Raw genomic sequence first — 23,576 nt, forward strand, 5'->3', positions numbered from 1 at the left:
CTGGAAGGGGAGAGGCTCAAAGGAAGATCTTGGGACCTGAGTGGGGTTCATATTGCTGGCTCTCACCTTGTGCCAGCCTGCAGGCAAGGCTGGATATGGAGCAAGTGGGGTGCTGCAGATCCTGATGGCCCACCACACCAGATGCAGCTCTCCAGTCTCAGCTGGGAGCTGTGACCCTGCTTGGCTGCATCTGACCAGGGGTTATGGAGCTGTGGGCTGCCCTGAGCTCAGAGAGACCATCCCACCTCTGCCCAGATGTGGCTTGACCTTGCACCCGGAAGCAATCCTGCCTTGCCTGGCAAGGTGAAGGTGCAGAGAGATGATGTGGTCCCCCAGTGAGGCTTTTGGAGCTTGGAGATGGTGGGCATGAAGAGAAACCTTGTAGTAAATATTTGCCTGCTGTTTTCTTCTCCTCTTGCAGTGCCTGGAGATTTCTCTCTCTCTCTCTCTTTCTCTCTCTCTGTGTTGCCCTACCTCCTCCTGGTCTGCCTTTCCCCTCGCAGGCTAGACGATGGGGAGAGCTAACCCAGAGGAAGGGCAGCTCCCAGCTCCTGTGAAGCCCCCAGATGGTGGCTGGGGCTGGATCGTGCTCCTTGGCTGCTTTGTGATCACCGGCTTCTCCTATGCCTTCCCGAAAGCTGTCAGTGTCTACTTCAAGGAGCTCATGAAAGATTTCCACGTGGGCTACAGTGACACAGCCTGGATCTCCTCCATCATGCTGGCCATGCTCTACGGGACAGGTGATGCTTGGATATGCTTCCCCCTCCCCAGCTTGTGCCTCCCCCTGCCCTGCTACAGTCCCAGACCATGTCCCCATGGGCTCTCCTCATGCTGACTGGCCCGGTCAGGAACCAACATGCAGAATACAATTGTCCCACCACCTGTCTTGTAGAAGTGTGCTGCATTTCATGTCCCTGTTTCCTCTGCCCCAGAAGACCGCAGGGATCACCCCACCTGCTTCTCAGACAGTTGATATGGGGCTTGCTCCCATTGCTGAACTGCTGCCCATGTCACACCAAGCCCCTCGTGTTTCCAGGGAACAGAGGGCTGAAGAGAGGGCAAAGCAGAGGTTTCCACACTGCAGCCTCTCTCCCTTTGCCAGGCCCAATGGATGTGTATCTAAGCAGCCAAGCAGTGATCTCCATCATTAGTGTTTCATCTTGCCTGAGTGCCCTGCTTGGGCTGGCTTCCCCTTTCCAGTTTTCCTGTCTCCTTCTGGTCTCTTACTCTGTCTCCTCTGCTTCCTCCTAGGACCAGTATGCAGCATCATGGTGAACCAGTTCGGCTGCCGGCCTGTGATGCTCATCGGCGGGCTCCTAGCTTCCTCTGGGATGATTCTGGCATCTTTTACCACCAATATCATTGAGCTTTATCTGACAGCTGGCGTGCTGACAGGTGAGAGCCCCAGGAGTCAGGAAGGACAGACTTACCTGGGGAAGAGCCAAGACTAAGTTCTATCTCCCCTTAACATTGCCATGTCTAGCATCAAGTCTCCCCTCACCTATTCACACGTGCTCACAGGAGGCATCTAGTCCTGAACGTTGCACCTGTGGGAGATGCCTCTGCTGGATCTAAACAGGCAGGGCTTGTTGAGGGAAGAGGGATGGAAGAAATGCAAGTGCTAGCCAGTGATCTTGGCTACTGTGGCATCAGTATACAGTGGCAGTGGAGGGAGGCAAGGTTCCTGTTCAAGGCACAGCTCCTGTCTAGACATGACCACAGTTACTCCATTCAAATACCCTTCAGGTAGACAGGCTAGTTTAGCCTATGTTCTCCAGGGGCAACCAACCAACCTGAAGGAGCAGAGGCTTATGAGGAACACATGAATCCCATCATGAGACTTCAGGACTAGGATAGTCTGAGGGGAGATTTCAGCTTGATGGAAACCATGTCTCATGTTCTTGCACTCCCTATCTCCCTCCTGGCTCTCGCTCTCATGTAGGTCTGGGTATGGCGTTGAACTTCCAGCCCTCACTGATCATGTTGGGCACCTACTTTGACAAGCGTCGGCCTCTTGCAAATGGACTGGCTGCTGCTGGGAGCCCTGTCTTCCTTTCCTCCCTCTCTCCCCTGGGGCAAGTACTGCTGGAGAAGTTTGGTTGGCGAGGAGGGTTCCTTATCATGGGGGGCCTTCTGCTTAACTGCTGCACTTGTGGGGCAGTCATGAGACCCCTGGATATGGGCATGAGGAGGAAGATGGAGAAAGCTCAGGATAAGTACGAAGCCAAGGAGATGCTGCCCATAGGAGGGAAATCAGAGGAGGGAATCAGCACCACTGATGGAACCAAGAAAGCCAAAAAAGCCAAGAAGAAGCCCAAGAAAGGAAAGAAGCTTCTGGATTTTAGTATCTTCTCCAACAAAGGGTTTATCATTTACACTATTTCAAAGTTCATCCTGGTCTTGGGTCTCTTCGTGCCTCCCATATTGCTGGTCAACTATGCCAAGGACACAGGTGTACCAGACACAGAGGCTGCGTTCTTGCTCTCCATCATTGGTTTCATAGACATCTTTGCCCGTCCAGCCTGCGGCATGGTGGCAGGGTTGAAGTGGGTCCGCCCTCATGTGGCGTACCTGTTCAGCTTTGCTATGCTCTTCAATGGCTTGACAGACATCTGCAGTGCCAGGGCTAGCAATTACACAGGGCTCGTCATCTTCTGCGTCTTTTTTGGCATCTCTTACGGCATGGTGGGGGCACTGCAATTCGAGGTGCTGATGGCCATCGTTGGCTCCCAGAAGTTCTCCAGCGCCATTGGGCTGGTCCTACTTATCGAGGCTTTTGCAGTGCTCATCGGTCCACCCTCTGCAGGTAGGTCTCTTGCTGTAAAACACAGGTGATTCGTTTGGCTGCCATTCCACAGTATTGCAGGTATTGGGCATGGTACTTGAGGAAAGACCCTGTTTCTCAACTTCAGATTTCCTCTGGAAGCTGGGATCTGAAGTGAGAACTCCCAGTCTCACTCTGTGCTTCACAACACTGACTCTGAGCAGGGGCAGAAGACAGCAAGTGGTATTTCTCTTTCTGCTTTGCTCAGAGTCTTGGGCTATGGCAGGCATACAGAGCTATCCAGAGTGGCGTGACTTCCAGTGTCCCTCCATCCCAATCAGCGGCACTTCCCTCTTTCATGCTGGGATCCAGGTCTCTGCCTTCACTGTGGATGTTGCATAGAAATCATGTTATGGGTAGGGTCAGCCACATGCTGCAGGCAAACCTTTGAGAGTCTTCAGTAGGACCAGGCAAGGGTCTTTCAAGTTCTCCTTGGTGTCCATGGCTTTTGATTGGTGCTGTGAATAATGATCTGAATTTGTGTTGGCCCCAATCCTAAGGCACAGGTGCTTTGGTGTCAGTCAGGTCAAAACAGTTTGTAAAGCCACCTGAGGCATTTGCTGTTACTTTTTATAAAGAGGCTTAAGACACTCTCAGCTTCTCAACCAGTCTCGACTAGGCCACAGTCCCTGGTAAGGCTGAGGAACGGGGAGAGACCCTTCACCAAAGAGGTTGGTGTAGGTTACTGTTAAGCATCTGATCAGGTCTGAGAAAGCCAAATCATGCCAAAGGCTTCTTTCCAGATGAAACGGCATTCCCTGCATGTGTGATTGATTTGCGAGGAAGGGTCAGGGACAGACCATGGGCAAATCCCCAGGCAGGAATCACTCCATTGCTTCCTGCACTCCCTTCCTTCAGCTGTAACACGTGGGCTAAAGCCCATCAGTGAAGACCTCTGTGTGAATGATCTTTTCCCCAGCACATACCTCCAGTTATGAGCAAAACCTGCCCTCAGCAACTCTACCCAGCTCTTGGGTAAAAATTGATGGCCGAGAGAAGACCCTCTTAATGCTAACAATAATTCATATCCCATCTTACAAGCTGTGGGGCAATCAGCAGTCCCAGGCCAGGGAGGGTCAAGAAACATGTGTCTCAGAGAGATCATGGAGGGAGAGGGGGATTTGACAGCACCTTCCTGCAAGGGGCAGGGCACACCAGTGGGTGGTGATGGGGGACATCGCTTAGCCCTCCTGCCTCAGAACTGTGCACACGCACAGAGGGACGCAGATGGTGCAGGGTCACCAAAGAATGGTGAGCCGAGTCGTGGTTCTCACCTTCCTCCCAGGTGGACCTGCTGCTGCAGGACTTCCTTGGTACAGGAATCTTGAGTGTGCTGGCAAACCCAACGGCTCGGACTCTGGGAAGCAGTGCTCAACTGGAAGAAGGGGGTTGAACAAAGTGGCTTTGTTTGGTGTAATCCTCCTGATCTGCTTCCTGCTCCATGGGGCTGAGGGGTTTTGGCACAGGATAAGCTGCACACACACGCAAACATGTTCATACAGGCTCCTCACTCACTGTCTGGTTTGGGTGAATAGGGGCACATTCACCTGGGGAGGAATTCACCATGTGCCTCCTGTGATCACTCTGGGAGGCACCTCAGCGTACCCTGGGGCTGGTTTCAGGCCATGCATCACAGCGCAGCAGGGACCAGGGGGTCACATGCGCAGTCAGGAGCACGCAAGACTGGGATGAAGCCTCCAGTCACCATGGCCCCATACTGACTGCAGCAGTGCAGCTGCTCAATCTCCCTGGCACCAAGGACTGGGACCCCCCCCTCCATTGCCAGACCCAGTGCATTCAGAAGCCTGCATTGAGAACTTCTCTTTGGCAGAGAAATCATCAAGTGTGGGCCAACCAAAGGCATTTCTCTGTCAAAGAGATGCTGCTTCTCCCCCTTTGAATGTTTTCCTAACGTGACAGCTTAAAAAAAAAAGCAATTTTCTTTTCTGAGACTGGACAAGTCAAGTCCTCAGAGGCTTGTCCCACCTTGGCAAGAAGAAAATGGCCCACCATGACTCAAGACCATAACATTAGTGTGTCACAATTATTTAACCTTGTCCAAGCAAGGGGAAACACCAACCCCGCACTCTTACAGTACTTTCCCTGGTGGTACAGTGAGACTCTTGCCCAGGGTGATTTTTTTAAGATATTCAGGCTTCTTGCTCTTCCTTTGAGAAATGGGTCCTCCGCAAAACTCAGGTGGTGCCCCTCTGTGCTGGGCTGTCCATAAAAGAGTGTGTAGGCTGAGGCTAACTGTCTCATTTCTTCTCCAACCGTCAGGCCGCTTGGTCGATGCTCTCAAGAACTATGAGGTGATCTTCTACTTGGCGGGCTCAGAGGTGGTGCTCTCCGCTCTCTTCCTGGCCATGGCCACCTACTGCTGCCTGAACCGAGGGAAGAAGAAGGAACCTCCCCCGGAGAAGAACCCCTCCACGGGCGGTGGGAGTGACACCGAGGAAGCCGAGTCAGATGTGCAGGAAGCCGAGGAGCACGGCAGTGACAACCACCAGCCAGCCCACAGCACTGACAATGCCACAGTGGCAGCCAGTGAGGAGGCCAACCACGTGGCAGAGGAGCAGAGCGGGGAGGGAGGTGGGTGTCCCGAGGGAGACGGGGAGGTGTTGGCACGGGATGGCTGCAACACCGACCAGACGGTGGAGAGGGACAGTTTTTAGCCAGGGCAAAGGAACGGGGATGTATAAAACTGGCCTTGTTTGCATGCACCTCAGTGTGGGAGGGTAGGTGGGATATGGGGTGGGGAAAGTGGAGACAAAAGCAGAACTAAGAAGAGGGAGAGGTATAGGAATAGCTGGTCCTTATGTACATATGTCCACATACCTCCCCAGTGATATATCTACTTGCCTCGTGCACCCATGCTGGTACAACACAGGCTCAGAGCAGCCCAAACACCAAAAAGGAAAAAAAAAAAAAAAAAAAAAAAAAAAAGAAGAAATCTTTCCTTACTTCCAAACCAGCCCTGGAGAAAGTCTTTTGAAGAGGCTGCCATGGACACTTCTTTTCCTTCTGCATTGTCACAACACAAACAATTAGAGACTCTTTGTAATCAGATCTGGTACGTTTCGGTCTGGTGTCAGTGTTTCCTCCGCCTCACTTCTAGGGTTGGTCGGGATAGCAGCTGGCAGTGGGTTTAGGAGGTGGTGTAAGTCATAGCTATCATCCAGGCCACCTCCAGCTGCAGCCAGCTTAGGGGTAGACACTGCCTTCCCTGCGATACCTCCCTCCGGCATTGCCAAACCGCCGACCACCTCCATCTGGAGCATCTTTTGTGGGGTAAAGCTGTGGCAGCGACACGTGATGCTGCTTTTCCAAGGAGGGAAGCGCGGGGTTAGAGGTGCTGCTGAGGTGCAAGAAGAAGATGTCTAAGAAAGACTAATGCCATTAGGCAAGCGGCCACGAGACGGAGCCTCACCGACAGGAATAGCAGCAAGCCAGATTTACCTAGGCTGAAGTGAGTCCTGTTGACGTGTGAAGGGAACAACTTGGCCCCTGTGGTGGTGGGGGGTTTCAGGGCAGGCAAATAACTGTGTCCCAAGTGATTATCCACTCAACAGGAATAGCACCAGGCACGTGTGTGTTTTCCTTTTAAACAGAGAAAACCCCCTTACGTAAAGGAATCAAAGGTAAGGCAGGAGGACGAGCCACAGCCCCTGGGTGCCGCTAACGAGGGTGTTGGAGCACGTGGTAAGGCAGGCATGACCCCTTCACCCCTGCAGCAGTGGTGGATTTCTAGATTCAGCAAGGACAACCTTCCCTGGCATGCTTAAATCACTCCTAAGCTGCTTTAGGGCTGGATCTTTTCTAAGCACCCCTGGCCAAAGCCCTTTCTTCCGGTTTCCTGAACTGCTTCACCTCAGAGGCCCTGGGGGAACCTGTGACTATAGCAAGGGATCAAAAACTAAACAGAGGGCTAGAGGGGAGGCAGCTCATGGGACCAGCAGAATAGGTGTTTCATTCCCAGACAAACTGACTACAAATTAATGGTTAATGGGTGAAGCCTGCAGGATTGTAAAGCCACTTAAACCCGGAGGGGGAAGTGAGGACATGAAGGAAAAGCTTTCATTTTAGGTGCCCCCAAGCAAAGAGCAGTAAATGATGAGAAAAGTAAAGCTGCTGAAGAATGTCAGTTGAAGAAGAGACAAAGAACTGGAAATTGGAGGGGAGCAGGTAAACTGCACGGGGCTGTGCCTGTCCCACCGTGGCTAACACCCCTGTTGTTAGCTCTGATTGTGAGCCAGTCACAGCAGTGACTTTGGGCTTTTTCCTATTCAAACCCACTTGGAAACATCCCAAGTCAGACTAAGCACCACAGCAAACCCCAGATGCAAAGCTCTGGGAGAATGAGAAGCGGCAACAAGGGTGACGGAGCCCTCTGGGCATTCTCTCCCTGCTCCTCCGCAAGCTGGTTCTCTCCTCCCCACAAAGCAAGATCACTGTTTCTGCTCTGCTCAACCAAGTTGCTCTGCAGCTTTTTCCCCAGCAACCCCAAAACTCTCTTCCCCAGGCCGGGTTTTCCTTATTCACCAAAATCCCCTCCAAGAAGCAGCTCACAACTTCCCAGAGGTCCAGGGTCTGCAGTGTGAAAACAGCTGCCCGTGTCAGCAGCAGGCAGGTCACTAGAACAAGGTCCCCTCTGTTTCCTTGTCCCCAGCCACCATTTCCCACTAAGCCTCCCGCTCTTAAATCTTTTCACAAAAGCATGTAAAAGCCCTCAGGGTACAAGATCTCGCTACACACGGTACTGTAAGATACCCAGCCCTCTTCCTTCCCCTCCACCAGTCAGGTTGCAAAAAACCTGGCTACACTGCTTCCCACCGTGCTTCGGCAGAGCCTGCCTGAAAGCCAACAGCACATTTTCTCTGTTCCTCTTAACTGCTCCATATTTTGGCACAACAAACAGCTCTGAAAGAGGATCAGGGACTTAAGTATCAGCTCAAGGTTGTGATGCAACAGCTGAGCTGTGTGGAGAAGCTGGCCCTGGAGGGGTGCAAAGATGCCATCAGGCAGGAGTGAGGCAACTGGTGGCTTTACAAGGCTGGCGTTCCCCTGGGATGCCAAGACGCAGAGAAGCTGGTATTACATGGAGGATTGGCCTTGCTACAGCATTTGTAAGCCTCCTCGTCTGGAAACCAGTGCTGCAGTGACCACTGCAGCTAGGAATAGATTATCCCCCAGTATGAGCAAGGGAAAAAAAAAGCCAGCAGATGACACCCTTCTTGCCCTAACTATATTTTAAGACCAATGGAGAATAAGCAAATCAATCTCTAAAGAAAACCTACGAGGGACAGGAAACGAAATGTCACATTTTTCTTTATTAGAGACAACAGTCAGTATATCAGAGTCTGTTTAAATCTTTCAGAGCAGCTTGACCATGGATGGCTTTCTTCCAGGCACCCACAGAGACAACGAAGCTCAAAAACAAATCAAAGAGAATAAATGAAACAAAAGAAACATCTCAATCATAAATTAATGCCCTTAAATAACTCCTCTCACTACCACTAGAATGTAACGACAGAGAAGTCAAACTCCTTGCCTCCCAGCAGCGTACCACTCCTGACAGGTGTGCCGCCTGCTAAATGAGAAAGTGCCATCTACATCTGGGAGCAGCCCACAGGGATGGAGGGAGGAGAAAAGGAAGGAGGAAAGAAGCAGCCTCACTTACCTTGGCTTTCCTTTCCCTCCTTCCCCTGTGCTGGGGAATGGGACATTAGCCACTGCTTCCACCTGGCCCAGAGGCAGCACAAAATGGCTGTGTGGAGAGGAGAGCAGGAGGTGCTAGGCTATTCACGATCTGCAGTAAAAAATCTCAAAGCCTCTGCTTACAGGCCATGGTGTCCTCTCTCTGTAAGGCTTTCCGTCTCTCCTCTCTAGTTTCAGGATGGGATATCTCCTTTGCAGTTCTAAGGTGGCTCACAAGGCAAGAGTGTGCAGGACTGGCTGCACATCCTCAAGAAGCATGTTTGGATACTGTCCACTGCAAAGAGCTGTAAGAGAACGATGGAAAGGAAATGCATGCAGCTTTGCTGTTACTCCCAGGAACCTGTCTGCCTCAGACAAGTACGTTCACCTCAGCAACTCTGCTGAGTAGGACGGCTCCTTCCTGAGCCAGGTCCCTCCTTCCAGCAGGGAAGGGCAGAGCCATATCCTGCATGATTCTAGCCCTAGGGTGTAGCTATGGAGTGTGCAGACAGTGCAGGAGCTCAGGGACCATGAAGAGGATGGGAGCCAGGAGAAGAGACTTCCAGGTCTTTGCAGCAGGGTTGCAGCAGCTCAGCATGCCAGGCCCCTACCTCCACCAGCCCCTGCTTTCAGAGCTTCCCCCAGCCCCTTAGATGGGGGGTGATCAGATCGCATGTACGACCACCACTTCTAGGCATCAGTTCAAACTTGCTCCTATTTCTTAAAAACACAGAGAGCTAGGAGTGGTGGGAGTGATCATCCTACAAAAAAAAAAAAACACAACAAAACAAACAACAAACCAACAGTCCTGCAGCACACAGGGACAGATGGAAGAGACAGAAGAAGCTTAAAAAGGCCAGAGAATGGGAAGCTTGAAGACAGCAATCAGTGGGGTGAAGAAAACAATGCTGGTGCTAACACTTTCCCAGAGCACAAGGGGAGGACAGAAGGAGCTGTTCTTGCCATTTGCAATCATCTCCAGATGTTTAACGGGCTTCCATGTGCCAGAGGGGAGTGGCGCATCCCACACACTCACCAGTGCCCTGTCTGTACCTAGAGTCACATGGCAGTGTGGTAGGAGATTTTCCTCCCCACACCTCAGTACCTGAGCTGGGCAGCAGAAGTCTCTGGAGAAAAAAGGAATATCCAGGCAAACAAGCAAGGGAAGAGAGAGGAAAGCAGAGGCTGGTCCCAATCCAACTAGCCACCACCACCCAAAGCAGAGGAGGAATCCCAGGCTGGACATACGACATACACAGAAAGTCACGGAGGATGAATCGCCATGTGAAATACATGTTTTTTTAACAATCTGCAAAGTCTTTCCTCTGGCCGTGCCGGCACACTCAGACATCATCAATGAGCTTTTCACCGTTTGCGTCCTCCTTCCCGCTACCCTCTCTCTCACTTCCTCCTTCTTCTTCTTCTTCTTCTGCCCCATCCGTGTATGTGTCCTTCTGCCCATAGTTGAGAGTAGTGCGGGCAAGGTCCACCTCAATGGGAAAGACATCCGCGTCTCGGAGCACGGCGTAGCAGTCATCATAGTACTTGGACATCGTGGAAACAAAACGCTGGAGCTGGAACACGATGTCTTGCACTGCAGTGGAGATAAGTTGGAACAACACAGGTGAAAACCCCCTTCACAAGCAGAGCATGAAGGCTGTGATCAAGCCTCCCTCGCCAGTATTAGTTACAGCCTCCTACGCATTAATCCCTTTCGGCCTCTGAGGGTGGATATCTCAGGCACAGCCACAGACGAGTTTTCAGCAAAGACTTCTGAGCTGAGATGAAGGAGGAGGATGAAGGTCAAAGCAAGCCGTGTCTGCCTGACCCCTTCAGGTGCGGATCACAGCAGTGGTACTCACCGTGTTTCTGGTCCAGGAGCTCTATTTTCTCTAGCACGTCCTTCCTCATCTTGGCAAAGCGCGTGCGAGCCTCCTGCCGGCAACGTAGGATAAGGCGGTATTCATAGTTCCCAGTGCTGACCCGGTAGAGGGGTTCACTCAGAGCCTGCCAAAAACATGGCACCATTTTAGAGACTCCCACAACAGTGCTTGTACACAGAGTTTGCCTACCGATGCGGACTCACAATGACCCTGTGTTATTACAGCCCTCTCAAGCTCACTAGCACTGCAGTCAGGAAGCATGAAACATTAGGAACACTGAGCTACGTCAACAAACTGGCTGTCAACGGGGCCGTGCTGAAGGCCAAATACATGCCAACCATGGTAAAGAAAAGCATCACTATTAAGCAAAGACAGAAGGACAGGCACCCTTCAACCCAGCATGGAGAAATGGAATGGCTTCTTATCTGAACTACTAAGACACAGGCACTATGAACAACCAGGTCTAGGGTCTGAGGGATACATTAATTTATGTCAATCACACAAAAAAATTCTACCCTTCTCTGCAAGCTTCGCCCTATATGGATTGTATAACATATTATACATCTGCACAGGAAACCCTGCGGCATCTACAACCATCCAGGTACAACGCTGGAAACCAGTAGGCAGGGACCTATACTCTGTCCCCCAAAATAGTTTTGAGAGAAAGGGGTTAGATCTGTCAGAAAACAGCATTCTACTCTTGCACCTGTAAACATACACGTAAAAATCCCTGTCATGGACTATGGCTTTGTAATGCACACTGCATGTGCCAAAACCCAAAGATGTTACTCTGCTGGGCAAGACTGGGATTCTTTCCCTCCTATTTAGCAGGAAAGATACAATTAAAGGTGTTAGGAAAGTTTTATTCCTTCCTGGCACTGGGAATTGGCCATTCTGAAAAAAAAAATAAAATAAAATCCCTGCTCTGAGATCAATACCTAGGATAAAACAAGATCTTACTTTTATGCAGGGAAACTGGGCACGTAGGAGACACCTTTAGCTATCTTAAACAGAGCCGTTAAGGATTACAGTCATAAAACTCTAAACTTCAAAACCCTTTTGTTAAGGAGATCCTGTAATCAATTTTCCTCAGCTACAAATGCAGCTTCCACATGCGTTTTGCTAGGGAAGCTAAACCTCCTTTTCTCAGAAACAAGTCCAGAATTAATGATAAGCTGTACACTACACACAAATGGAATCTGTGAAGATAACACCTTAATCCTCCTTACACAAGCTAATATTACTTAAACACTGAGACAGGCAACCACCAAGCAAACAAGCTGCAGAGATGTCTGGTCCCTCTACTACTCCACAGCGCATGTGATTCATGACAGTTATTGGCAGTGTTTCCTAGGTAGCATTTAAGGATCTCCAATTCCTAATATGTTAAGGATGTATTCACTAGTTTGGCTGCACACAGGCACAGGAGCGCTTTTGCAATTACAAGGCAGTTTGCATAGGGAAGCTGCAGAAACAAAGAGTATGCAATTGTCATTGCCACAGTACTGGTACTCACAATGCAGCTGTACTCTTCATCATCCATCTCTTTGACTTTCAGGCAGTAAGACTTCATAGGATTAAAAAAAAAAAACAAACAAAACCAAAAAGCAAATCAAGAAGGAAATACTAAGAATTAGAAGCAATTTCATTATCACCCATAGCAATAGGGTTGTACTATTTTAAGCCTTCCTTCAATGCTGCAGCTAGGGACACTGGGGAAAGCACAGTGGCATTAAAGCATATTAAACATCCCAAGTGGAAAGAAAAATCTATTCAGAGAAAGATGGGGAGAGAAAATGGTGGGGGAGAGAGAAGGCGCTTATTATTTATCTTAGAGGTGCAAATACTTTAGATAAGTATAACCTAAGTAAGAGAAAAATCCTGTGTTCATCTGCTGTTTGGGAAAACACAGTACCAGAATAGTATGAGGAGGCAATAAATAAAGAGGTGGTGGGGGGAAAAAAAATGACTTGTGAGAAGGATTGATGTGGGAAGAGATGCTGCCGTATTCACTTCCCTTAGGGCTACAGCTCCAAATACTTCTCTAAACTGGTAAAAGGAAATAGACTCCTACAGTTATAGGACAGATGCACTTAACAATCCTACTCCATTTTTTGGAGTGTAGAAAACAAGGGGTAAGTGGAATGGAGAAGTGGGGAAAAAAGCATGGTCTAAATTAGAACAAACATGATTTGACGGTAGCTTTATCTGGCTAAAGAAAGACTATCCGAAGCTCTCTGAAAAATATGGACTCTGAGGCTGGTGAGCTATTTAGGGGAGTTCAGGAGCGTAAGTTGCATGGGAACTCTTTACAATTAAATAAGGAAATTAATTTGGTCATGTAGGAAAAAAGTCATCTGGGTTCTGGGAGATGTCTCTTACCAGCGAGAACCATTGAGTCAAAAGCAGGTGTCTGAATCTGAGTAACCTGGCAATAGGCTAATAATTGGAAAAAGTAAGGCATTTGGATTGTGGAAGGATGGACATGTGATTGTACAGGCTACATGTGACCCTGAGGATATGATTCTAGGAAACTTAATTTCAACTAGCACTAAAAAGGAAAAAAAAAAAATAGCGGCTCACCAAATATTCGAACTTGACATCCAGGTATTTTTTGATAGTTAACCTTGTGTCAGGAATGGCTTTATTCAGATACGTATTCAGGTCAGTAAGCATCTGCAAGGGAAACATCCCGTTGCTGAATGTAAGACCAAAAAGTATGACTACAATTCATCAAGTGCAACCTTCTAACCAGGACAGGTCATGAGACTGCCTCGAGTTAACTCTTTTTAACTAGAGCATATCTGAAAGAAAATATTTGATCATGACTCAGAATTGCTGTGGTTAGAGCATCAATTACTGTCACTGGCAAGTAGGTCCAGCGTTAGAAATGCATGCCTCGCTCCTAGTCTAAATTTGTCTTCTTTCAACTAATCTTGTTTGATTTTCAACCAGTCCTAGAAACCGCTTTCCCTGATTCAGAGGCCCCAGACTGTCCATCCAACATGGCACTTAAAGTGGTGCTCAGATCAACTTTTAATACTCTCTTTGCTGAACTAAGTGAACAGATCCCCTGGAGACCCTCACTCAAATATATTGATTGAAATCCTTAAGTTGTTCCTGGACTGCTTACCTAAATTCTTCTAAATTTAGTGACATCTTTTAATTTTGGGTACCACTATCAGCAAAAGAGCTTTAGGGACTACATTGATCAAACTATCCCCTCATCCCCAAAAGAAAAGGAGAGGAATATACCAATGTGCAAAAGTCAAAAGGACAAGATTGATACATTCACTACGTTACCTCTTTGGTTCGTTATGAAGAGTTCCCTGAAGGAAAGCAGACAAAGACAGTTCTTCCCACAATGAATGATCTTTAAGACCACACCTTCAAAGTTAGGCTTCTGTCTTTCTAGATTCCCCTCTTCTCCACACCCTTTACTCCTATGGCTAGATTCTTTACCGGCTTAATTGTTTTCAGAAGGTGAATCCCAAACTTCTCAATGTTGCGATGGGCATCAGCAAATTTCACAAAGGCTTCACTGGCAGCTGGCTGCGGCTCCCGTACACCGATAACGGAGAAGACATCTCCAAATGCTGGATGAAGGTAACAAATACAAACAGATGAAAGAAGAGGTTGACCTCAGAGAAGAGTCTTGCCTCCAATACTACAACTCCCTCTTAAAACCCTGCAATTAGCTGGGGAATGATGCTACATATTCCCTAAAGACCAGAAGTTGGCAGGGTATTTCTTCAATGTTTCACGTGAAAGACGGGGCCTGTGTTAGCACCACGACCGCTAATGGCAGGAGGGCAGCCCTTCCCACCTCGTTTCTGCAACACTTAGTTTTCTTTGAGTGAGGGAATCACACAACTAAGGACTGACTAAAACTCCTGAAACTGAAGGTCAAAGATTTCTGCCCCCTTCATTCAAGATTCTTTACCTCTGTGTGTCTGGGATAGCTCAAAGAAAGCCCTGAGAAGACTCTTGGTGTGCTCTGTCAAGCCTGTGGTGGAAGCCAGAAAAAACATTTAAGTCATTTCACTGAAACATAATGGAGGCATCCTTCTCTCCCATCCAGAAGACAGAGTTTACCTTTGTATAACTCTGCAGTCCTCTCCAGCTCCTCTAATCTCTTTACTAGTCCATCTAAATGGAAACAAGAATCAGACTACAGAATTACAACAATCAAATCCAGGACATGGTTAAGACTTGACTGACTGGAAAAAAAAAACAGTTTCATATTTTGGTTCAAATTTTTCTTGCCTCTAAAGCCTGCCCCCTTGTCCAAAATGGGAAGCTTTTGTAAATGCCAACTACTTTTACAGTGTGGCATCATCACCTATCAGCATTCACCAAGTGGGTCCCCACTTTAAATTTGTTTGACCTTAGCTAACATTTAAATGGCCCCAATGACAGGATATATCACTCAGGAAGGGCAGAGGCAACCACAACAGTGAGATATAGCAGAAGGAAAGAACTATGAAGGAATAACGTGGAACATGCAAGTAACTATAAAAAGCTGGTAAGCACAAGAGGGTAAGTGTTCATGGAGAAAATGTCCTCCTGGGCAATACTTACCATTGCAAAGTATGGCTCGGCTTAACCCCAGGGCATCCGCTGTCCCTGAGCTCATGTTCTCTACCAGTCGATGCTTTACCTTCTTCAATACTAAAGGCCAAAAGAGAGTTGCAAAGCAGGATCAGGGTCATTTCTATGGACACAAAAGCACACTAGCCTACTTCACCATTTTCTCAGGCACTGAATAAACTGGCCGGTCTGAACTTCACTCACTACTGAGGTAGTGAGGAGAAAAAGAATACCATAGAAACCAGATGATCGGTCTAGCTGTGCAAAGCACATCTTCTGTGTTCTGTCTGTTCTGTTCTCACATCCTGTAAACTTCAATCAAAAGAGCTCCAGCACTTCTTCTGGAAGACTATTCCAAGTCTTCCACGTTGCTATAAGCTACCTATAATGACATTTGGGACTAAACTTTGCTTATGCTACTTACTGTATTACTTCAACTGAAGTCAGGAGATGGGGCTGAAAGCAAGACAAATAGGATTTAATGCTCAAAGTTATCCCTTTGCTTGCTTTTATCTTTTGGATCTTAGTTAAACCCTTTTGTCACCCCTTGACAGAATTCATTTCTGTCTTTGGTGGTCATACCCTGCAAATTACTAGAGACAATTATGCCCTCTTTGGAATCAGATGACTCAGCAACATTTATTTAGAGGCAAACTTGCAGGGATGCCAAGTGCCTGCAGCTCCCAGGAACTCAGCTGGAGTGACAGTGTTCAGCATCTCTGGAAAATACCTCACCGCACTTCTGTCTCCCCAGAAATCCCTCTCAGTCCTCACCATTTTCCTCAATCCCTGTCAATTCATTTGCACCTTAATCGCCATGGAAAGAAATGAAAACAAAAAGAACAAATAGCTTTTTTAGAAAAGTGAGAAATGTAGGCCATATAATGGGGACAGCTGTGTAGAGTTAGTTCAAAACAGACACTCTGTTTTAGAAATAAAACCTTCCCTCTCTCCTATAAAATTTATGGTTGTACAAAACTCAGTGTAGACAGGTATTTCATGACTGTTATCCAAGCTGAGAAACTGCATTGTTTTTCGACAGACACGTTTCTGTGTACAGCTGAAAATCTCAACAGGTTGGCATAACTTACATATATTAAAAATAAATACATTAAATTATTATCTAGCTGACTTTCATCATCCATGCTAAACACAGCGCACAAAAACAAGCCTCCCGCAACAACAGTCAAGTCTCTATTTAACTTTCAAAACTATTTCAAGAAGTCAGGGAAGGATTTTTTTAAACTTCTTTGACAGTATCCATTTGAAAATGACTGAGTTAAGAGGAAGAACTGAATCAGAATTTTACTTTGGTTTTAGCTGGGACCAATCTTTCGCCTCTCCACGTCACGTTAACACTCTAGGAAGAAAGAAACCGGTCTTACCGATATCCAAAGACTTGCCCTGCTTTGGGTCAGCCTGAAGCTTGTTGTAGTGTATCGTCACTTCTCCCTGTAGGAAGAGCAAATCCAAAACTGCTGTGCTGAAAGCAAGTAGCAGTGGCTTCCTGTACCAACAAATAATAAACTAAGCTACGACCCAGAAGCTCCAGTGGCCCCCTCCTACCTCTCACCTTTACCATCTGTATCATCTTGGCCACCTCCACCTTAGTTTTCCCTTTGACGGACTTCCCGTTCACTCCTGTGATTTCATCACCAGCTGCTAGGGTGCCGTCTAAGGCCGCTGGAGTGTTGTCAAATACCTAGCGGGGAGGAGAAAAAGCACAGGTAGTCTGGAACAAGAGGAAGAGACAGATGAATGCAGGGCTGAAGAATGAAAAAGGGACAATTACATTCCTTCTATTTAACTCAGTTGGATTTTGCTCATGGTGAAGCCTCAAGTTTTCCCTAACTCAGAGGTGGGTTGATCATCTTGTTCTTTCAGGAAGTTTTTGCCTCTTTTCAGGACGTACCTCCTCAAGCACAGGATTTCTTAATGTTGAGAATGCCACACCATTCCCCTGAGAATTCTAACTTGCTCTCCAAGGAGAAGGATAATTTCAGAAATCTTAATTTAATTCTTCCACAACTATTTGGTACCAGGGTAAGGAAATCTTATTCACTGGAAAGTGAGATGATGTCCCTCACTTTGAGAAAAACAAATGGCATAGGACTCTCCACGCTTTCCATCTCTCAGGACAACACTGTTCTGCAGAGATGGTTTATTCTTCCTCCCCAAGTGCCCACCTGGACAACGTAGAGACAGGGGCAGTACTGTGCTCCTCCCCCAATGCTGATCCCAATCAGATTCTGAGAGTCCTTCTTCAGAGTCACTGTCCCAGGCACAGTGGGTATCCCCCTAGAACGGGAAAGAGGGAATGAATAACGGAGCAAGGTAGGCAGAGCTGCATATCTGGTATCCAAGTTGATACAAAATGGAAACATAATGGGCACTGCACATTTGGATTCATCACGCTATCCCTGCCATAGAATCTGTCAGCACGGGCCAGCAGAAAGACCTTCTGGGCTAACTTTTTTGAGACTGCCTGCAAGGATTAGAGGTGATGCAAGACAAGTGCTTCATGTCAACTTCATTGCTAATATCATCAAACCTTTTACTTGCTCAGGAAGTGCCAGTGCTCTCCTCCTTACAAACCTAAGGAATCCAGAGTTTTTCTCCACTTTTCCTGCCTCTTATTATCTTTCTTCCGTTATAATTTTTTTTTTTTTCCCTGGCTCAGGTCACTAATTTAGAGCTTTGTCATCAGTGAATTGCAATGAGAAACTCAGGGTAGTCACTGCAGAGCCACAGAAAGTGTTCTCCTTTGCTCACCAGCACAGCGATGCCTCATCCCAGAGGGGTCCCAGAGGGAGCAAGAAATCAGGACTGAACGGCAAGTCTGAGACTTCAGCACACAGCGTCAGGAGCAGGTCAGTTTATCCGCTCCCATTAGGTCTTGGCTGCAAAGACTACTTCTATGGTCAGCAAAAACCAGGAAAAGACAAGTGAAATACTCACAGCTTATCTTCCTCAATATCAAAATCCAAATCTGCAAACATTGTTTCGATTAAGTAGAGCCCGTTCACTTGAAACAGCTTCTCCCAAACTCCTTGGGAAAAAAGAACAGAATAAACCCCAATAAACCAGTGATCTCAATAGAAAACTGCAGAGAATCAACCTGTCACCCTTGTCAATTTCCCCTTCTTTTTTTTTTTTCTTTTTGAATCTCACACTGTGGTCTCTGTTTTTACATCAAAGATGAAAAACATGTGTGTCTCATTCTCTGCTCTGAATGAGACAGGAGAAAGTCCTCGAGTTTGAATGCTGCATGTTGTTTCAAAACCCACACATGTGCAGTATCTCCAAAGCACAGAACAATGCATGGTTTCTTCTGGAAGTGGCTTCTTCACACACTCTACCTGCCTAGCACCACAGCTTCTACAGATATTTAGTTTTACCCTCTCTGTCTGTTAAACATAGAATCACAGAATAGTTTGGGTTGGAAGGGACCTTCAAAGGTGATCTGGTCCAACCCCCCTGCACGGAGGAAGGACATCTCCAACCAGATCAGGTTGCTCAGAGCCTCATCCAGCCTGGCCTTGAATGTTTCCAGGGAGGGGGCATCCACCACCTCTCTGGGCAACCTGTGCCAGTGTTCCACCACCGTCATCGTATTCTTTTTTTTCCTTTTATCAAGTCTGAATCTGCTTCCTTCTATTTTAAAACCATTACCCCTCGTCCTATCACAACAGGCCATAAACATCTCTGGTTTGTTCTTCATAACAAGCTAGGTCACTTTTTGACATTTATCTCCTGTCTCAGGAGGCTACGCAAAGGTTTTTGCAACTCGTTTTCACAAAAAGCCTCATTATTTCCCCACGAACAAACCTGACAGCTCGCCTGCCATGCCGTGTCCCCTCCTGCCAGCGGCCTCGCACCTCGGACACAGCCTTTCCCCCTCCCCCGCCACCACCTCCCACCCTTTCACATGGCTGGGCCTGGAGGCCGCGGGGCGAGGGCCCGGCACGGGAGGCTCCGGTTGGGCCCTGACTGCGGGGTCCCCAGACGGCCCGACGCCTCAGCCCCAGCTCACAGATCCAGGGGTGGACACCGGGCACTGGCCCGGCCGTTTTGGGAGAGGATCCCCGTGACAGACCCCGGGGGTGCGGGGGGGAGCACGACGGCCGGCCCCTCCCGCACAGAAACCGTCGCCAGGGCAACCGCGGGGTGTGTGGGGGCTGGGGGGGGTGTCCCGTGGCTCACCGGAAGTGGCTGCCCGGCGCGCGGCCCCCGCCGCCACCTGCCGCCCGGCGCGCTCAGCCCACCGACACGTCACCGCCGGGGCCAGCCCGGAAACAGCCGAGCCGCCTGGCAGCAGCCCCGCCCCCTCCGCTCGCGTCTCTCCGCGTTGCCATGGGGACGGAGGCCCGCGGGGGCGGGGCCAGCTCGCCCCTGCCGCCATCTTGACAGCGGCGAGGCGGTGGGTGTCGCGGTGTCACCCCACGCCCTCCACCCAGCTCAGCGCCCTCCGGCGCGGCCGGTTCAGGGAGCTGCTTTTGGGAGAAAGTGTCCTCCGGGTGTGCCCTGTGTCCCGTCCGTCCCCCGCCCGCCGCGACTTTTTGGCTCCTCTGGCCACCGTGGCACGCAGCGAGGGAGGGCTGGGCAGTATGGCGGAGTGAGGCCTGCAGCCTCCAACCGCCGTCACTGTGAGGCAGCGGGAGACAAAGCCTTTGGGCTCAGCAAGTCGCAGAGGGGGAGCTGCAGTGGTGGCAGCAGCTGAGGAAGAGGACGGGAACCGCTGAGTTAAATGAGTTTAAGGGTTTCGTGGCACAGCATGCTACAGTAGCACCATGGCTTGTCCTACTGCTGTTATTAGTGGATTGTGGTGAGCGATCAGCTGAGCAGTCACCAGAAAGGGCACCCAAAGTGTGCCTGCCTCGGGGAAAGGATGCTCTCTTGCACTTGGCTCTTGGAGAAATACAGAGCTGTTACCTATGGAAAGTGATGTACCCTGTACACCGAGCACTGGCCTCCCACAGAAGGGAGCATTCCAGAAAGACGTTTGTGAATGTGAACACATCCTGGACGGATGATTCAGATGACAGCAGGGACACAAAGAGCTTTGAAACTTGTTGGCACAAGCACCCCTAGTGCTGGCAGGCCACAAGTGACCTGGGAAAGCAGTGATTTGGAAGCCAGTCAACACAGCTGTATGCAAAACCACCATGCAGCCATGTGTACGGCAGGATCGCCAAGTTTCTGCACGTTTTGCTCCTCTGCAGTGTGTATCTGGGGGTAGTGGTTAGGTGCTCAAATGAATTTTCTGCCCCCATTGAGACAGCATCATCACTGGGAGAATGCTTTGATTTCCCAGAAGAATGCGGCTGCCTGTTGCGTTGTGTGTCATCTCTTCCAGCCGCTAGTGGCTTCTGGGCAATTACCAGGCTGCCAAACCTGACTTATTGACTCAGATCAAAAACAAACCAAAACAAAATTGCTTTCTTTGAACTGAAAACTCCACCGTGACCAGGAACAAGGACTGGCCCATGACAATGATCTCTCTTACTGGCTGAGAGGGTGGTTAGTGTTTGCAGTGTGCAGCCCCGTGAACCTCTCAACTGCATACATCAAAACATCCAACTGAAGCCGCCCAGAATGCTAGAGTACAAGGGCAAGAGCGTGTTGTTAATAATCACTTTGAAGTTCTGGGTCTAAGAGGCGATTTATTTATGAAGGGAAGCTGAATGAGAAATGCAGTCCTTCAGGTACGAGCTCTCTGAAAAGAAGAGACTGACATCCTGACCCTGGATGCTGACAGGAGTTTTACATCAGTGAAGCACTAGAATTGATGAGCCAGGTCCTGATCTCTGCATGTGAGGAGCTCACTGGGGCTCAGCGGTACAAGGGTACTTGACTCCGGGGGAGGATGATACAGAAAACACAGAGCTAGTCTCTTCCCAAGGATTTTGCACAGCAAAAGGCAAGAAGCAAGGGTCGCAAGTTGCAGCATGGAAATTCCAGTTAGATAAAATGACAAAAAATCACAGTAAGGGTGGGTAAGCACTGCTGCAGCAGCCCAGAGAGGTGGTGGAATATCCATCCTTAGAGATGGTGAAAATGTAACTGCACAGATTCTGCAATGCTGTGATCCTGAGAGAGACCCTGCAACATTTGGAAACATTTTCCTGTGTAATTATCTTTCAAATTCTTGGATCAAAACAACTATCCATAACATACTTCTTCTTAAATACTTACTCTGAAATGTATTTAAAAAAAAAAATAACCTGTCCCCCTATTCTCCTCAGACCATGGAAGTTCATTATTGACAACTGGGGGTTAACGCATTTGTGATAGAGTTACATTGCAGTGGCCACAGAAGCCCAGCCCCTGGCCAGCTGGGCACTGCAGAACACAGAGGAAACCCCGCATAACCCTCCCCAAAGCTGACGGTTCATACAGGCGAGAGCTGATTAATCGAATGTCACGGAGCAGTCAGAGGCAGAAGTCAGGCCTGCTGTCTGTGCCATGCTGCAGCAGGACTGCTGCGTGCTGTGGGTGAGAGGTCTGGGAGTCCCACACTGTCCCTTTGCTGCCTCCTCCTGCTTCCTGACCGTGGCCTTCGCGGGATCACCCCGTGAGGTGACCACCAGGCCAGCCAACTGGGTTCCATGTCTAAGGGGGGAGCTCCACCGTGTGGGCGCTACTGAGAACTTCTGCTGCAGGAAGCGGGGCCTGGATTCAGGCGCACCGGGTTTGCAGCCGTGGGATCTTTCTCCTATTTTACTGCAAGAGAGGCGGAAAAGGTTTCCCCCACGCCTAGGAGAACACCTGCGTGACATAAATCGTTGCTCAGAGCCTTGTGCGTGGCCAGGCAACAGACCAGTTAAAAGACATCCCAGGACCTCTTTTCTCCTGGATCTACTTGTGCTGATAGTGCTGCAAGGCAAAAAAATCGTGCAGTGAATTTCTCCTTTCTTGGCAGCTTCTGCCCTTAGAAAGAAAGACAAGAGGCAGATCTAGCCTGGTGTAAAAACCCAAACCTGCTGACACCGACGAGGCCAAGACCTGTAGGTCTGATGTGCCTTGCTTTGTGCTGCTCCACTGATGTGCGCGCAGTGTGTATGTCCTTCCGTGTGTCCCTGGAGCATCAGCCTTTGTATGCGTGTGCTGGCTGACCCTGCCTTTTGTGTACAGTCACTCCAACACGTCCAAGATCGATGGGATTCTCTTTGCCCAAGACGGAGAATGAGCCTGCGTGTGCCCTGAAGCCATGTCTGTCTCAATATTAGAAATCCAGCCGATTGCCTGCTCCCAAAGGAAAAAGTAATAAATTACTGCTGAAAATTGTAATCTAAAATAAAAGAAAAATAAGGCTGGCTGGCCTGTAAAAAAATCCCAGGAAGCTGTTTGTTCTCGGAATGGGTCTGATTAATTGCATCAAAAATTTGAAATGCAGCTTTGTCCTGAAAAGTGGGCTCACTGCTTACTCTCTACCAATACGGCTTGGATCAAGAGGGCTCGGTTTGCAAGTACAGGCATTTTTCCACCCTTAGCCAACCCAAGAAAAGTCAGCCCAGGCTCTGAGTCAAACTCCCTGCTTGTCTTTCATCACGTGTAATAAGGAGTCTGCAAGCAGATCACACGTTGCATGACTAGTTAGCTTCTTGGCGCTCAGATGCATTTCTCTGTACTGGGTCTGTGCTGAATCTCGTGTTTCTGGCTGCTTTTCTGCTACTGTTGTCAGCGTCGACACGACTGACGCTGAGCTAACATCCTCCTTGAGCGCTGTCCCTCAGCCACGTTGTCTGTTTTGGGGGGAACTTTGAGTGGGTAAGTGTGAGGATTGTATTCCCTGCCTGCGCTCCACATCCAGCCTGCCCTGTCCCTGCCCTGCTTCTGCTGGGTGCTCCAGACCCCCGCAGAGGCCCCACTGAGGTGGTTTAGGGGGCAGTCAAATGCAGGGGTGGTTTATCACACACCGGGGTGGGACTTTGCTGTAAGCTCATGCATCCTGGGGCTACCAACTCAGAGAGGAAGGGGTGAGAAACATTGAAAACATGGCTACAAGTGACTGGACTGCTTATTTCCCAACCTGTACATCATATCACCGCTGTGTTCAAACTTCTCCTAGAATGAGCTGTACCTTCAGTTCATTCTAACGAGCTGGACATACCCTTTCCCGTGGGGGAACCAAGCTTGCCCCACAGAATTTCAGCAGAACACAGTATTGGTGTCCTTTGGAGTTCAGGCTGACTTAGTTTGGATGGTGAAATTTCACATTTTGGGAATGAAAAACAGTATTTTTGTGCATTGATTTTTTTTTTCTTTTGTACCTTTTTTTTTTTTCCACTAGGTGTTTTAATTGTCCTTCCTCTGAAATTTCCTGTATTTAGGATTATCAGAAGCTTATCCAGAGGGAAGAAGCCTGGTGAAATGCACAATGCTAGATGCATTGTATTTCTACGTGTGCCAAACACGTTTCATTCCCCCTTGACTTTGTCCTCACAGATTTCTCCTCCTAGTCAAGGACACAAGTCTCAAGAGTGTCTGTTCCTACCTGTCTCTAATATACTGCTCAGTGCTGAGCATCTAGAAGGTCCAGCTGTTACCTATAGGAGAGCACTACATGCAAGGGCAGTATT

General features: G+C 48.8%; 2 protein-coding genes across 3 annotated transcripts; one reads left to right on the forward strand and one right to left on the reverse strand.

Annotated features, from left to right (window-relative positions):
* The first annotated feature begins 511 nt into the window (after positions 1-511).
* On the forward strand, positions 512-5,499 carry SLC16A8 (solute carrier family 16 member 8). Its single transcript, XM_010122877.2, has 4 exons — positions 512-740; positions 1,252-1,395; positions 1,943-2,806; positions 5,105-5,499. The coding sequence occupies exons 1-4, from the start codon at positions 512-514 to the stop codon at positions 5,497-5,499; spliced, it is 1,632 nt and encodes a 543-aa protein (XP_010121179.1).
* A 2,635-nt stretch (positions 5,500-8,134) lies between these two features.
* PICK1 (protein interacting with PRKCA 1) lies at positions 8,135-19,269 on the reverse strand. 2 transcript variants are annotated; one of them, XM_086753102.1, is made up of 13 exons: positions 19,198-19,269; positions 17,953-18,043; positions 17,181-17,292; positions 16,568-16,696; positions 16,380-16,446; positions 14,986-15,075; positions 14,500-14,553; positions 14,348-14,410; positions 13,867-14,000; positions 12,988-13,080; positions 11,921-11,971; positions 10,384-10,528; positions 8,135-10,115 (listed from the first exon to the last, which is right to left on the reverse strand). In XM_086753102.1, the coding sequence occupies exons 2-13, from the start codon at positions 17,991-17,993 to the stop codon at positions 9,865-9,867; spliced, it is 1,230 nt and encodes a 409-aa protein (XP_086609228.1). In that variant the 5' UTR covers positions 17,994-18,043; positions 19,198-19,269; the 3' UTR covers positions 8,135-9,864. The 2 variants fall into 2 exon arrangements, with proteins under 2 accessions (XP_086609228.1, XP_086609236.1); XM_086753110.1 differs by having other exon boundaries at positions 17,953-18,040; positions 19,198-19,228.
* Positions 19,270-23,576: the final 4,307 nt, after the last annotated feature.

The sequence above is a fragment of the Chlamydotis macqueenii genome, chromosome 1 (genome assembly GCF_036417535.1).
Source record: "Chlamydotis macqueenii isolate bChlMac1 chromosome 1, bChlMac1.mat, whole genome shotgun sequence".
NCBI classification, from domain to species: domain Eukaryota; kingdom Metazoa; phylum Chordata; class Aves; order Otidiformes; family Otididae; genus Chlamydotis; species Chlamydotis macqueenii.

Bases quoted from the DNA above. Each gene is read 5' to 3' on its own strand.
- PICK1 (XM_086753102.1), bottom strand. From the start codon at position 17,993: ATGTTTGCAGATTTGGATTTTGATATTGAGGAAGATAAGCT. The intron at 14,411-14,499 runs GTAAACTCTGTC...CTTCCACCACAG, and splicing joins GACTGCAGAGTTATACAAAG to GCTTGACAGAGCACACCAAG. The intron at 14,001-14,347 runs GTAAAGAATCTT...ACCTTCATCCAG, and splicing joins GCTATCCCAGACACACAGAG to CATTTGGAGATGTCTTCTCC.
- SLC16A8 (XM_010122877.2), top strand. From the start codon at position 512: ATGGGGAGAGCTAACCCAGAGGAAGGGCAGCTCCCAGCTCCTGTGAAG. The intron at 741-1,251 runs GTGATGCTTGGA...GCTTCCTCCTAG, and splicing joins GGCCATGCTCTACGGGACAG to GACCAGTATGCAGCATCATG. The intron at 2,807-5,104 runs GTAGGTCTCTTG...TCCAACCGTCAG, and splicing joins CATCGGTCCACCCTCTGCAG to GCCGCTTGGTCGATGCTCTC.